At 39.5% G+C, this 12838-nt stretch overlaps 1 protein-coding gene across 10 annotated transcripts in view; it reads left to right on the top strand.

Moving 5' to 3' along the window:
- myo18ab (myosin XVIIIA b) overlaps positions 1 to 11476 on the top strand; it is a 132272-nt gene extending 120796 nt beyond the window's left edge. For 8 of the 10 annotated variants that reach the window (XM_086260623.1, XM_086260620.1, XM_086260619.1 and 5 more), the window contains 3 exons: positions 3193 to 3315; positions 5471 to 6916; positions 8725 to 8865. In XM_086260623.1, coding sequence (XP_086116749.1) covers positions 3193 to 3315; positions 5471 to 6908 — 1561 coding nt within the window. In that variant the 3' untranslated portion in view covers positions 6909 to 6916; positions 8725 to 8865. Of the gene's footprint in view, positions 1 to 3192; positions 3316 to 5470; positions 6917 to 8724 lie in introns of all 10 variants that reach the window. The other 2 variants (XM_086260622.1, XM_086260621.1) reach the window with 1 other exon arrangement.
- The last annotated feature ends 1362 nt before the right edge of the window (positions 11477 to 12838 follow it).

The raw sequence follows: 12838 nt of genomic DNA, 5'->3' as shown, positions 1-12838 counted from the left end.
ATATATTTGATTTGATTTATGATATATATATATATATATATATATATATATATATATAGTTATTATTATATAGTTATTATTATATATTTATATTTGATTTAATTTAGAATTGCACACTACTGCTCCCAAACTACACACACTGCCCCAGTGGTGTGCAGTGGTTTTTACAGAAGTACTTCTCCCACCCCCTCAATAAATAAATACATGAGAATAAAACAAAATAAAAATGAAGTGAGGAAGAAATAAAGGAGAAAATGTAGTCTTTAACCAGACAAACACACCGCTCTGACAACCCCTTACTTTACCCTTCCTCAACACTACATCTCTGGCTTAGAATTTTCTTACTACTAAAGTGTTTACTATTAGTTGCATCAAATTCTTTCAATTCATGTTTGCAACAGCTGTCCTGCGAGGGCCGCGACAGCTTTGCATCAGGTCAGAAACACAAGGCAATACATTGGTTTGAAAAGCATTTTAAATTATTAAAACTTTTTTTTTTTTAAATCAGAGCTAAATTTAAATGTTTGAAACGCTGTGTGATGTGGTTAACTGCGAATATATGTGGGATTAAAAATTAATGAAAAATGAAGGTGGTGTATTAGTAAAATCAGTAGTTAAACTCTGTATATGTAGTCAATCAAGGGATTTTGTACACAGGCCCAGGTAGATTTGGATAGCCTTTTTTTCCTCCATGTAGAGCAGATGACTAACGTTTAGCTAGTCTTGTTAATCTAGCTGAGTGGGTTCCGGCCAATGCAGAACAGCACCAGGGACAGAGAATTTCCTTGGTCAATCCCGCACTGCAATTGGCTTGAAGCTGGCCTGTAAGCTTGTTCTGAATTCCTGATTAAGGCACTCGGGATCCTGTTGATCTTGTATAGTTGTACACATTCCAGAATCCATGTATTAGGCATTGAGTCATTGTTGTAGTCAATCCAGACATCGCCCTGGTTGATTAGTCTGGTGTTATAGTCTTGAGCGAGTGCTCTGTCTACCAGTATCTCGTTTTTGGTTCTGCCCCTCCTTTCTGGACCCTGCTCGTTCATGCCATGTGCCTACACACACACACACACACACACGTATATAAAGATAAATCCAGGGTGTAGCTCCGCCTCTCGCCCTATGACTCTATCCAACATAGATTTCACTTGCCCAGCCTTTTCACATAAGGCAGGCAAAAATAATAGATTCTGTAAGACTCAGGGACACACAGAGAATCTATACACGCTAATGATGAATATAACAGAGATGTACAACCAGTGGCGAAAGAATGTCAAGGACAATTTATGTCTCCACAGCATGAGATGTGGAGAGATGAAAGATAAAAACAAAGAAAACGAATGGTCTTTTGTGGCAAGTCCACAGAGGAAAAGATGAGGACATACAGTGGGTAGAAGCAAATCCCACAGATTATTTAATAGCCGAGACGTGTGCTGCAAAGCTTTTTATAGCTTAATAGTCTGTCGCTCTGTCCTTCCACCAATCCCTTCTGCATCATCTTTGCTGGGGCTGGGACTCAATGCAATGCAGCTCCAGTATTACTATTTAAGGTATTGTATTCCATAAGAGCCGGATCTCATAGGGCAAAGCATACTGTTAAAAATCCCTTTTGAAATCTTCAGTTTTAGTTTCTGATTGCAAATGATTTTAATTTTCAGTGGTTCTAGGCCTTTCTGTGCTCCACATGATGGTAAGTTTTCTGAAACAGATGCAGAGATGTTGAGCCACACTCTGATGTCTCTATAGGACAATTAGGCTGTAGCAACTTTATTTCATAGCACCACACAACCTTTGATGGCACTTTATCAGTGTTGCAGGGCCACCCTCACCAAGTCTAGTTTGGTCAGAGACATTTATACTAGACATCATTTTGTAGGTCTCTGGCAGCGCACATCCATGCCAAACACCTTTAGGCAGGATACTAACTCCAAATTGCTCTCAGATGCATCCACTGAAATATGAACGTGTGAATGTTAGATAGAAAGCATAGTGCTTGTGTACATAGGTGTGAATAGATGGATGTGAGTGAGGCATACTGTATAAAACGCTTTGAGTGCCCAGAGTAGAAATATGTTTATATAACCGGTCCATTTACCATTTATACCGGTCCTGCTGATGGGTTAAAGACCTGCCTGTCTTCTGCAATTTCCTCCATGCTCTTTAAACTGTGTTGGGAGACACAGTAAAATAATAATAATTTTGTCCATATCTCTCTAGTATGCGCAAAACTTGAAAACCCACAAAACAACTGTGTGATGGAGATGTTTACTTCTTATACAATTTAAAAAGAACAAAAAAACCCACAAAATGCTAAATTGCTAAAATAACCGGATCTCCAGTTCCTTTGAATGATGATGATAATAATAATAATAATAATAATGTATACTTTATTTATCCCCATGGGGAAATTACTCTCTGCATTTGACCCATTCACTCAGTGAAGCAATGGGCAGCCACTAATCAGGCCCCCAGGGAGCAGTGTGTAGGGATGGTACCTTGCTCAAGGGTACCTCAGGGTAAGCCATTCAGTGGACTCGAGCCCCTTCCGATCATGGGGCGACCACGCTATCTACTGAGCTATCCCTCCCTCCCTGTTGAACTGTATATATCAAAGCTGTTGTGCCTTGCATTATAGCTCTTTCATGTTGTTTCTTTGTCACTGAAGTAGAGAAGTTTAATGTTTGCCAGCATTGGTAGCGCTCATTTAACCCCTTAACGCCTGGTGGATCCTATTTCAGACACAGTTTTTGTGATTTGTGCATCATCAGTGTGATCCCCCCCGCCTCCCCAAAAATACCAAATGTAACAAATACAGTAGAAATTAAAATTCATATACACAATTTCTACTGCCAGAAGGTTCAATAAACACTGAAAAACGTGTGAAATTTCTGGCATTGATTTCATGGTTTGATAACCATAAGTGAAGTCTTAAGGTGTTGACATCTCTGCAACCTTGACTTGACATGCATGTGTTTTTTTCCCCCTAGAATAAATGCTACAGCCACCCTTCGCTGCCACACTAACACCACACACGAACATTACTACCTGTGCTAACTGCCATTTCACATTCATATTCCATCACCCTATTCTCCCACTGAATGGCAATATTTGACTTTTCTCTTTATCCTATTCTTTGCTCTCTTCTCTCCTTTGCTTTCGCTGACCTGTTTTCCTGTATCTGGCCTGCACCAGTCAAGGGGATTCAAACACAGATTCTGAGGTGGAGGATCATGTGGAAGGGGTGAAGTCATGGCTGTCCAAGAACAAAGGTTCCACCAAAAATCTCTCTGATGACGGCAGTCTCAAAAGCTTCAGGTCAGTACAAAGGTAGTGTAACACACCATACTTTGTTAGGATCTTGGGCTTATGTTCTCTAGGAATCGACTAAGGAACGAATGACACACAGCTAAAAGAACAGTCAACATTTATTCAAAAACTAAACCAAAAACAGTCATTCAACAGTTCCAATAGTCCATATTTGTCAGTCTGTGTATTCAGTTTTAGAGTTCAGAGTTCTTTTCAGTTCAGGTGTGTGAATAGTGTTAATGTTAGTAGTACTACCCGGGTAGTGTATTGTTCTGAGATCTCATAAGCTTATTTGTCAAGAAGTAACGCAGTTGTCACTTCTAAGTAGGCTGGAAACCTTTCCTGCATCGCAGCTGGGGATCCGGAATCCTGGCTCGCAACTTTAGACTCCAACAAAAAAACCAACCTGCACAGGGCAGGAACATATTTTACATGAATATCATGTAACAACTTAATCAACACTAGTGACCAAATGCCTCTCACTCTTTGTATATAACGACTTAATGCAATCAATAATAAAAATAAATCAAAGAACCTTAAAACAATTTCCACATCATACAAATTTAACTCAAATCTCATATTTTGTGAACAGCAGTCACATCAATCCAATGAATTGAGAGAAAGCACATTACTGATGCACGAGGAAAGTGCAAAACGTGGTCGCAGTACTATTTAGCCAAAGACTGCTCATATTTATCATCTCATTACAATAAATAAAACTTACCTACTAGCTTCCAAAGAAATATTTCCGATTGGTTTAAAACATTCACAAGTGAAGAAATAAAAACATAATACAGCACTTAAAAGGAACACATGAAATTTACATTATACTAAGCTAATGATTAGCTAACGATTAGCTTGCTATGCTAGCGCAGTCACCGGAAATGAACAAAAACAGAGGTACATCGGCATCAACAAAAAGTGTCCGTGTTTCCCAGCAAGCGGAAGAGTAAAATCCAATTTGTGTCTTCACACATAACCTTTTTCTTGAACAAGGATTAAAGAAAAACTTGGTGAGTAGCTCGGACCAGCATACGTAGCCTTAGCACTATTCTCTATATCAACTCAAGTTCACAAGCACTAAACAATCTCACAGTGCCACCTACTGGCATTCTTTGGGAACAGCAGTTCATTTTCATGAGGCAAATTTTAGGTGGGTTACAGTAGCAACTCTCACCGTCTCTTCAGCAGCAGTTGGGAAACAGTCTGCCAAGACATTTGTTTTTCCTGAACTTAGCATATTTAAGCATATCTGCTTAAAAAGGTTAACATGTTGTGGCCTGAGGAAATAAAGCCATCAACACAGAGAATTTAACTGAAAAGAAGGGACTGCTATTAAATGTATTTTGCAAACTGTTCTGTCTTCATTGTCATCCACTTGGTGAAGCAGGGCTTTTTTTCCCTTTAGTAAAAGGAGGGGACCTTGGTGGTGGATTTATCGATATGCCCATAGGCCAGCTGGCAAGTCTACCTGAGCCGCTTGCTGAGATTAATGTCTGCGAGCTGACGGTTTTGACTGGGCCAGATTTATCTCCTTACCACATTTGACTTTCCTCCCTCAGCTGAGCTGAGCTGAGTCATTCCCAACTTTAAATACTTGGTGTTTTTAAATTTCTCTCAGCAGCTTCACCCTATGGACACACACTTTCAAGTTCAGTGACTAACTGCCAGTACACAGGTACAGATACTTTAGAGTTCCTGTTGGGTTTTTTAACTCATTATAAAACAGCTCAAAAGAAAGGAAAAGGGGGAGAAAGGACTATGTTTTAAGGGAGAATTTACGCTGTGGTGAAGTTCATTTTTCTGTGAGTTTCAGCCACATTATGTGAGTGAAATGCATACAAGTGCACTTTTATGTGCTCGTGAAAAAAATTATTAAAAGTCACACATTTTTATAGGACTGTATAGATGGGTAGACAAATTAGCCCTGAACCAAACCTGAGTGGTATTGTGTTACATTGCTTTCCTTGCTTTCATCTCATTTTGCTAAATTTCAGCACTTGCATTTCTTCTCTCATTTCAGTTTTTATGATTTTTGTCACATTTCATTCATTCATTTCATTCTCTTCTTTCACTCACCTTTGCTTTTGCCTAATATCTCGTCTTTGTCATTTTCTCTCCCACTGTCTTTATTTCTTTTGTCTCTTCCTGTTTTTCTTTGTAGAAGTGCTGTAAATGTAGAAGCAAAGGAAGGAAAGGAATTGAAAGAGGGTAAGGAATGGAAAGAGGTGAATAAAGAAGGTAGAGAGGTAGAAACAAGCAGGCCAGTTTCAGTGATGAGCTCCCTAAGCTACAGAAAACGATCCAACCTCAGTAGCAAAGGAGATGCCCTCTTCAGTCAGAATGCTGAGTCAGAGGATACGCTATCCTTTCGTAAACCGAAACCCAAAGCTTCTGATTTTCAGAATGATGCATACTTAGCCAGCTCAAGGAGAAAGTCTCAGGTATTGGATGGCATGAATGACAGACAGTCAGTCATCTCCCAAGCCTATTCAGAAGCCAACAGCCAGGCTAGAAAAGGTTTGGACAGCCGCTGGAGCAACTTTAACGAAGAATCAACCATTTCATTTACTGCACCAAGTCGGGCCTCCACATTTCTTGGGTTAAACCCAGAGAATGATGCCAAGTCTAACGTCAGCTTAGGTCTGTCAAGCCCACTTGGACGCCATCAAAGCACCTCAAGATTAGACAAGGGTAGAGGGAGCCGTTCACAGTATAGCAGTGGTCCCAGTAGCCCTTGCTATAGCAGACGTTTTGGAGGTTGTAGTCCCGGAAGTGTTAGTCGGCCTGACTCAGTGGCTTACAGCTGCCGTCTTAGTGAGTTTGATGTTGATATTGATGATAGTAGAAGTGTGGCCTTCACTGAGAGGTCAGCATACAGTCCACACTCTTCAACTGGACGCAGCATCTCCATGCCACCACCACAAGTCAGATCAAATTTTGAAAATGACGCAGTTGATAACTTGGATGTCAAAACAGTCAGCCATCGCAACTACCTTGACCCTGACCTGGAGAAAGCCATCAATGAAGTCCTGAGTTTTAAACCTATCAAATTCAAGCGCAGGACTTTGGAAGACTCTGACTGTGAAGAAGAAAAGTTCAACAATAATGAAGCTGACAGAAAAGATACTCACCCTGTCAACAGCCTCAGACGCTCTGCATCTGCCGCGGACTGCATGAGACCAGCCAGTAGCCGCAGTAGCCGCCATGGCCACAGTAGTAAAGGAAAGAGCAAGAAAAAGAAGAGAAGCCACAGCTCTGACTCTGACAGCTCAGAAGATGGCCATCGTCACAGAAGCAGCTCCAAGAGGAGATCCAAAAAATCTCAGAAAAAATCCAAAAGGAAGGATGAGTCTTTGTCTTCTTCCTCATCTTCCTCATCTTCAGAATCAGAATCCAGCTCTGATGCCTCCACTATTTCCTACCGAAGTTCCAGCAGTGTGAAAAGGGCACCAGCTCGAAAGGCTTCAAGTCCAGAAGTGGATGAAGAAGCTGGGTCTCAGAGCAAGACTCAGCCCCTTAATAAAAAGGATGAGAAGAAGAGAAAGAAGAAGGTCGACAGCCTGATGATGAAGTATTTATACCGGCCGGAGAGTGACTGATGCAAGCAGTACGTAGACTTACCTTGGAAAGAGTTGTTTGAAGCATGATGTCACCTAACCAAACAAAGGCCTTTCACTTCTATTAACCAGCACATTAACTATTTCTCATACAGTCTGACTTGAATAGTTTTAAATTCTAATAAGGGGATTGCCTTTTTCACGTGTGACATTAGTGATGCTAACAGTTTGTGCTGTACACTTTAGTGACAGTAGTCTGTGTGGTGGTCTCTTCACATTGATTGCTTTTATCCAGGAGTCCTTTAGACCAGAACCGCCTCCTGGTTTGGTGAAATGTTATCATAAAAGGAGACACAGTCGATAAGAAGGTATTATTTGTGGATATCTAGCTCAGCTACTCAATACTCCTGAGATATTCCTTTGATTTACAAAGGAATAAAAATTACATTACAAGTCAATTAGCAAATTTATGTGTGATGCACATTTCACTGTAATTAACTCCAGCAGTTTACAATATTTAAATATCAATATGAAAAATTTCTATGTTTATTTTTAGTAGGTTTCTTGTTTTTCTTGCTTTTTCGGCTAATTGAGGTGTAAACAATTCTCAAAATGGGTTAGAAAATGGCCTATATTCAGTATAGCTGTGTGACAGTGTGAAGCCACTATGCTGGGTAAACAATATCATGACCCTAGAATAAATCATTGTCTCCTGCTTTTCCACATTTTTCTCCCTCTAAATTTTCATATTCAGTTCAGTGTTATTCATAATGGGCCGTTGCCTCAAGGCGCCTGAAACAGTATCAGACAGCATATGCTCCGAGACCAAAATATCTCTCACAGGCCATTGACAAATATTATTGTAACATTTTGAGATTGTAATCTCACCTGTCACTTTGAAATCCTTGTCTTTAATAACAACATTAATATGATGTGTTTTGGATGGTAGCATGTTCCCACATTGCTTGAGATTGCAAGTTTTTGTGCCCACTAGATGCTAGAGCAATGGCTGACATGAATAAAATACTGCAGCTCTCTGATTAGAAGAATATAACATATACACACATGCATGTAGTCAGAATAATGAAGGCTAATGAAGAAAATCTAGTCACCATATGGACATAATACATCCAAAAATCAGTGAAATATATAAGACCTGAACTGTGAACTGTGGCAAAGTGTCTTTTACAGTATATTAGCCTTTTTTGATCCGACCAGAACTTTTCACAGCATATCACAGAGTGTTTTGTGTACATGTTGTTTGTACAGCTGCCAGAAAAAGTTTGTAAATTCTGATATTTTCTGTACAAATGTTATTGGATTTTGACTCAAGTACTAAAAGCAGATAAAGAACTAATTTAAAACAATGAAATCATGCCAAACCTTTTTATCTATTTATTGAGAAAATGTATCTGGTATTACAAAATTCTGAAAGGAAAAAGTGTGAACTTTTGGTGACTTTAGAAGAAGGCATGTTTATGGTTAGCAGGCTGCAAAAGGCACTGAAACTGCTAGGAGTTTAAACTACACCAATCCACAGTCAGGTGGATAAGTCAGCCGTGTTTTGTTGTGTGTGGAGGAAAGGGGGTAAAATTGTTTCAACCAAGTCAGTTCATTTGGTTCCACTTGTTTTATTTGATTTATCTAATTTTATCACTTGTGTAAAAACGTGATGCCTGTTTTCATATTTCTACAAAAATACAGAAAATGTCATCAGATTCACAAGCTTTTTTTGCCCCAAATGAGCAAATGAAATAATAACATTCGAGGACATTTCTCAGATTTCAGCCTCCATACTGTTCTCTATTCGCTTTCTAAATAATAATTTTAAAAATCTGTTTGTTCTTCCTTGCTCCAGCCCGCCTAGCCAAAGACGCTACCTTTTCGATAGATCTGATGAAGAGGAAGAAGAAGAAGAAAAAGAAGAAGGCGGGGCGTCCCTACACTATCCTCGATACAGATACAACACCAGTGTGAAAGGTCGAGATGGCGAGGACAAGCCTTACGAGACTGCATCATAGCCTTATGAGACTGTGACAGCTGTGACATTTTGTCTTGCATGCAGAGATCAGCACATTTGTGGTCATATGGACACAACCACACACAAACACTCCTACCCCTGCAGGAGAACACAAACACTTAGAATCAATGCTTCCTGTGGCAGACCCTCACAGGACATAATTGAACAGATACTATGGTCTGTTTTTGACCGTGCACTTATCAGTCTGACCTCACTGCACAAACAGCAGCTCCATTATTTACGGCTCGACTGTGCTCATTGCATGCAAGCAGCAGTTGCTTTGCTTGAACAGCCATCTGGTATAAAACTCATCATGGCTGCAACTGAGCCAAAGAACTTGAGCTTGCAATAATAATGGATCCTTTTTCTCTTTGTCTCTCTTCTGGATTTACATGTAATATACCACAGTAATATATATTGCCATACTACAGTGTATTGCCAAAAAAGCCTTTGTTCCAAGTATGTGAGCACACTGCTTTTCTTATTACCAGTCTTTTTCCTTCCTTCCTTCCTTCCCGTTTGGGAGAAGTGCCATTTGATTTAAGTGGGCTCCTCTACAGCTGGCTTCTCTGCAGCTGGGGTGCTTCATGAACTGCTGCATGGTACACTTAAGACGCTTTCATTATCATCTGCTCGCTTTTTGTTTGCCTGAATTCTCTTTTCTCTGCCTTTTACTGGCAAATTAGTTCTTCCTTCCAGGAGAGCTATATCACTATGAAACGACAGATGTGTTTTTCAGAGGATTACTGTCGAGCACATTCATTTACTTTCATCTTACTTCTGTGAAATGGTTTGAGCCATTTTGATTTGATTTGACAAAGCATTTCCCAGGCTTTGTTAGTGAGGAAGACTCTATGGCTTTCTCCTGTGTGTCATGCTTACATGCGCTCTTGTTTCCGTTAGTTTTGAGGTTGATGTGTTTTCCTTTTTTTAAACGGAATAGACTTTGGACAACAGTCATTTGTTGGGTTCTTATAAAAACTGATCCTCAGCCAGCATATAAAAAAAGAAAAAGTCTAGTGTTATGCTTTTTCTTATCACCAAATTACATGGAAAGATCAAAACTGACAATGGTTTTGGAACAAAATATGAAGTGCAAAAGTTCGCACGTGCAGTAGTGACCTGAGGGTGGTATTGAGGCTCCTCCCAACAGGTCCTTGACACTAAGCTAAGAGTGAAACCACTTAATATGTAGCTGCAGTTATAATCCACAACAGTCTAAGGCAGTTAAGATTTCAATGGCTTGTTCAATTAAATGATATAAAACTGTATTTATACAGCGCCAATTCACAACAGCAGTCTCCTCAAAGCGCTTCATATTGTAAGGTGAAGATCTTCTAATAATACAGAGAAACCCCAACAATCAGATGACCCCTATGAGCGAACACTTTGGTGACAGTGGGAAGGAAAAACTCCCTTTTAACAGGAAGAAACCTCTGGCAGAACCAGGCTCAGAGAGGGGCGGGGCCACATTTTGTCTGGTCAGCAGGGAGGACCTTTATGTTACCCACAGTCACAGCTGCTACTTCAGTTTTGTACAGTGAGAGGAAGCAGTGACACATTATAACAATCATTATAGACAGTCTGTTTGATGCCATCAAAGCTCTTAAACTTCCTACTGAAAACAGAAATCTAAAAAAGAAGCTTTAAAATATATAGTTTTCCTTTTAGAGCTAATTTTATTCTGAAAGGTCAGCTGTGTGACATTTGCTTCTATCCAAACGCTAGTTGATATCTTAATTTTTTTCTGATGTAGGTGGGGTTCTCCTGTGTAACATGAAGCTGATCATAAACATGCAAGAAGCTTTGTTTCACAAACTGCAGTAAAACTCTGGGATATGCATTCTGAATGCACAGTACTAATACTTCTAAAATGGACTATTGGCTTAGTAGACATCTCTTCATTGGAATGAGAGATCCATTTCAGTAAAGCTAGTGCTAAGTTAAAGTATCTAAATGGATTTTACCTCTGTCAAATTAGGAATGTTGTCTCATTCAGACAAATAGCGAACTACCCGCGTAAACATAAACACACTTGGTGATTTCACACATGGACCAGATGTTTCAGTCCACAGAAGTAAATGAATCTTAATTTGGATGTCTTTCAGTGAGTTTTAATAATGAGAGTGTAAAACATCACCAAGGTTCATTTAACTGTAATGTCTTTAACTGGATACATTATAGCCTGTATGAGCAATACTGTGAAATCATGTTCAGTGTCATTCAAGCCTGTTCTGTTTTCAGTTTGGTGTTTCCTGAACAGCAAAAGAAAAAAAAAGAGAACAACCTGCATTTTATTTTTTTGACTGAAGTGCTACATCACACCCTTTGGTCTTGTCTGGTATTTGCTGAGTGGCATTAGACATGTTTGGAAGCAGTTTAAACTTCAGAAAAGCTTCACATTACAGGGGCTGAAAGAATCAGTGGGTGTTCTTCGTGGGAGGATTTAGGTGTGACTCTTGCTTTTTAAGAAATGTTTTTTTTTCTTCTCTATGCAGTCTGCACGAGTGTGGAAATGTGTTTTCTGACCTGATTGACCTGATAACATGTTTTGTTTGAAGACACACACACACACACACACACACACACACACACACACACACAAAATAAAAGAAAGTAAAAAGGTTGACCCAGCACTGACTGCACACACACAGACACAGTATTTATATATAAATATGTTTATGATTCATGCTAGCTTTGAGAATAGTTCCTATTTTCATTACTATACAAATTGACCACTTGTTACAAATTTTGCATTACTTTTTAATATATTGTAAATAAATGATGGGGATTGTTTGGAATGGCTTCTAGAATGGTTGACTTGAAGTGTTTTGCTGCTGTGGGAGTGTCTGATGCACCTACTTTTGTATCTTCGTGTGTTGTGAGATAGCAGTATGGATGCTATGGGTGGCTGCTTTTAATATTTATTTCACTGTGTGTAATTTAAGGGAACATCAGCCCGTTTCTTCTGCTGCTTCTTTTGGCTACTCCCTTTAGGGTTCGCCACAGTGGAGCATCTGCTACCATCTAACTGTATCCCTAGCATCCTTCTGGCCAGTCCCAATGAAAATCTTAACATCTCAACTTCTAGTTTGACCTGTATTTTGGTAGTTCCACTGTCTCCATATGTCTATACATCATAGCAAGTCTCACTACCATCATGTAAACCTTCCTTGTCACTCTCACTGCTATCCTTCTGTCACAAATCAACACAGAAACTCGTCGCACTCACTTCACCGTGCCTGCACTCTCTTCTTGACCTCTCTTGTGCACTCTGTTGCTTTGGATGATTGACCCCAGGTATTTTAACTCCTCTATTTTATACTATCTCTCTCATTCACACACGTATTATGTCTTGCTTCTGTGGATCAGTCTCTGACTGGCCATTCAGATGGGTGACAAATAAAAGAAAACATTTGAAACTTTAACTACTAAAGGCATCTGTTGACTCTGTTATGTTGTGGGAGGCATACCGCTGGCAATATTTGGGTCTACTTGTCTTTGTAGAGGTAAAGCACTTCCTAGTTTATCCTTTACCATGTGAAACATTTCTCTTCTGCAGCTTTTACTTGACAGACAAGCACAACACAAAGTGAAACACAAAACTAAACTATAAGGGCAATAAAATAAAATACAATAGGAAAACCAGATAAAATCAATGGATCTCCACCAGGGGTCACTTAAAAATACTGACATGCATGAAAATGTTGTACACATATGCTGTGGTTTTCCTAACAATGAGATCTCAACCCAGCTGAACACAATTTGTCATGTTCAGCAGCATTATAGAAGGGTTTAATATTTTCTCATTTGAATGTTGCTGTAGTTTTAATGCAAAAGTAAATTGAGGATGCAGTGAAACAAAGTCAATTTGCAGAAGTTGAGGAACCTCTACTCTGTAACATCATTGAGCCAGAGACTGATGCAGGACCAATAAACATCCTGCAGTCTG

The sequence above is a fragment of the Aulonocara sp. 'chitande type north' Nkhata Bay genome, linkage group LG14 (assembly GCF_057382095.1).
Source record: "Aulonocara sp. 'chitande type north' Nkhata Bay isolate Kocher_YH1m ecotype deep benthic linkage group LG14, A_spYH_male_GT1.1, whole genome shotgun sequence".
In the NCBI taxonomy this organism is placed as follows: domain Eukaryota; kingdom Metazoa; phylum Chordata; class Actinopteri; order Cichliformes; family Cichlidae; genus Aulonocara; species Aulonocara sp. 'chitande type north' Nkhata Bay.
The sequence above is the reverse complement of the archived record's forward strand: the minus strand, read 5'-3'. Positions and strand labels throughout refer to the sequence as shown.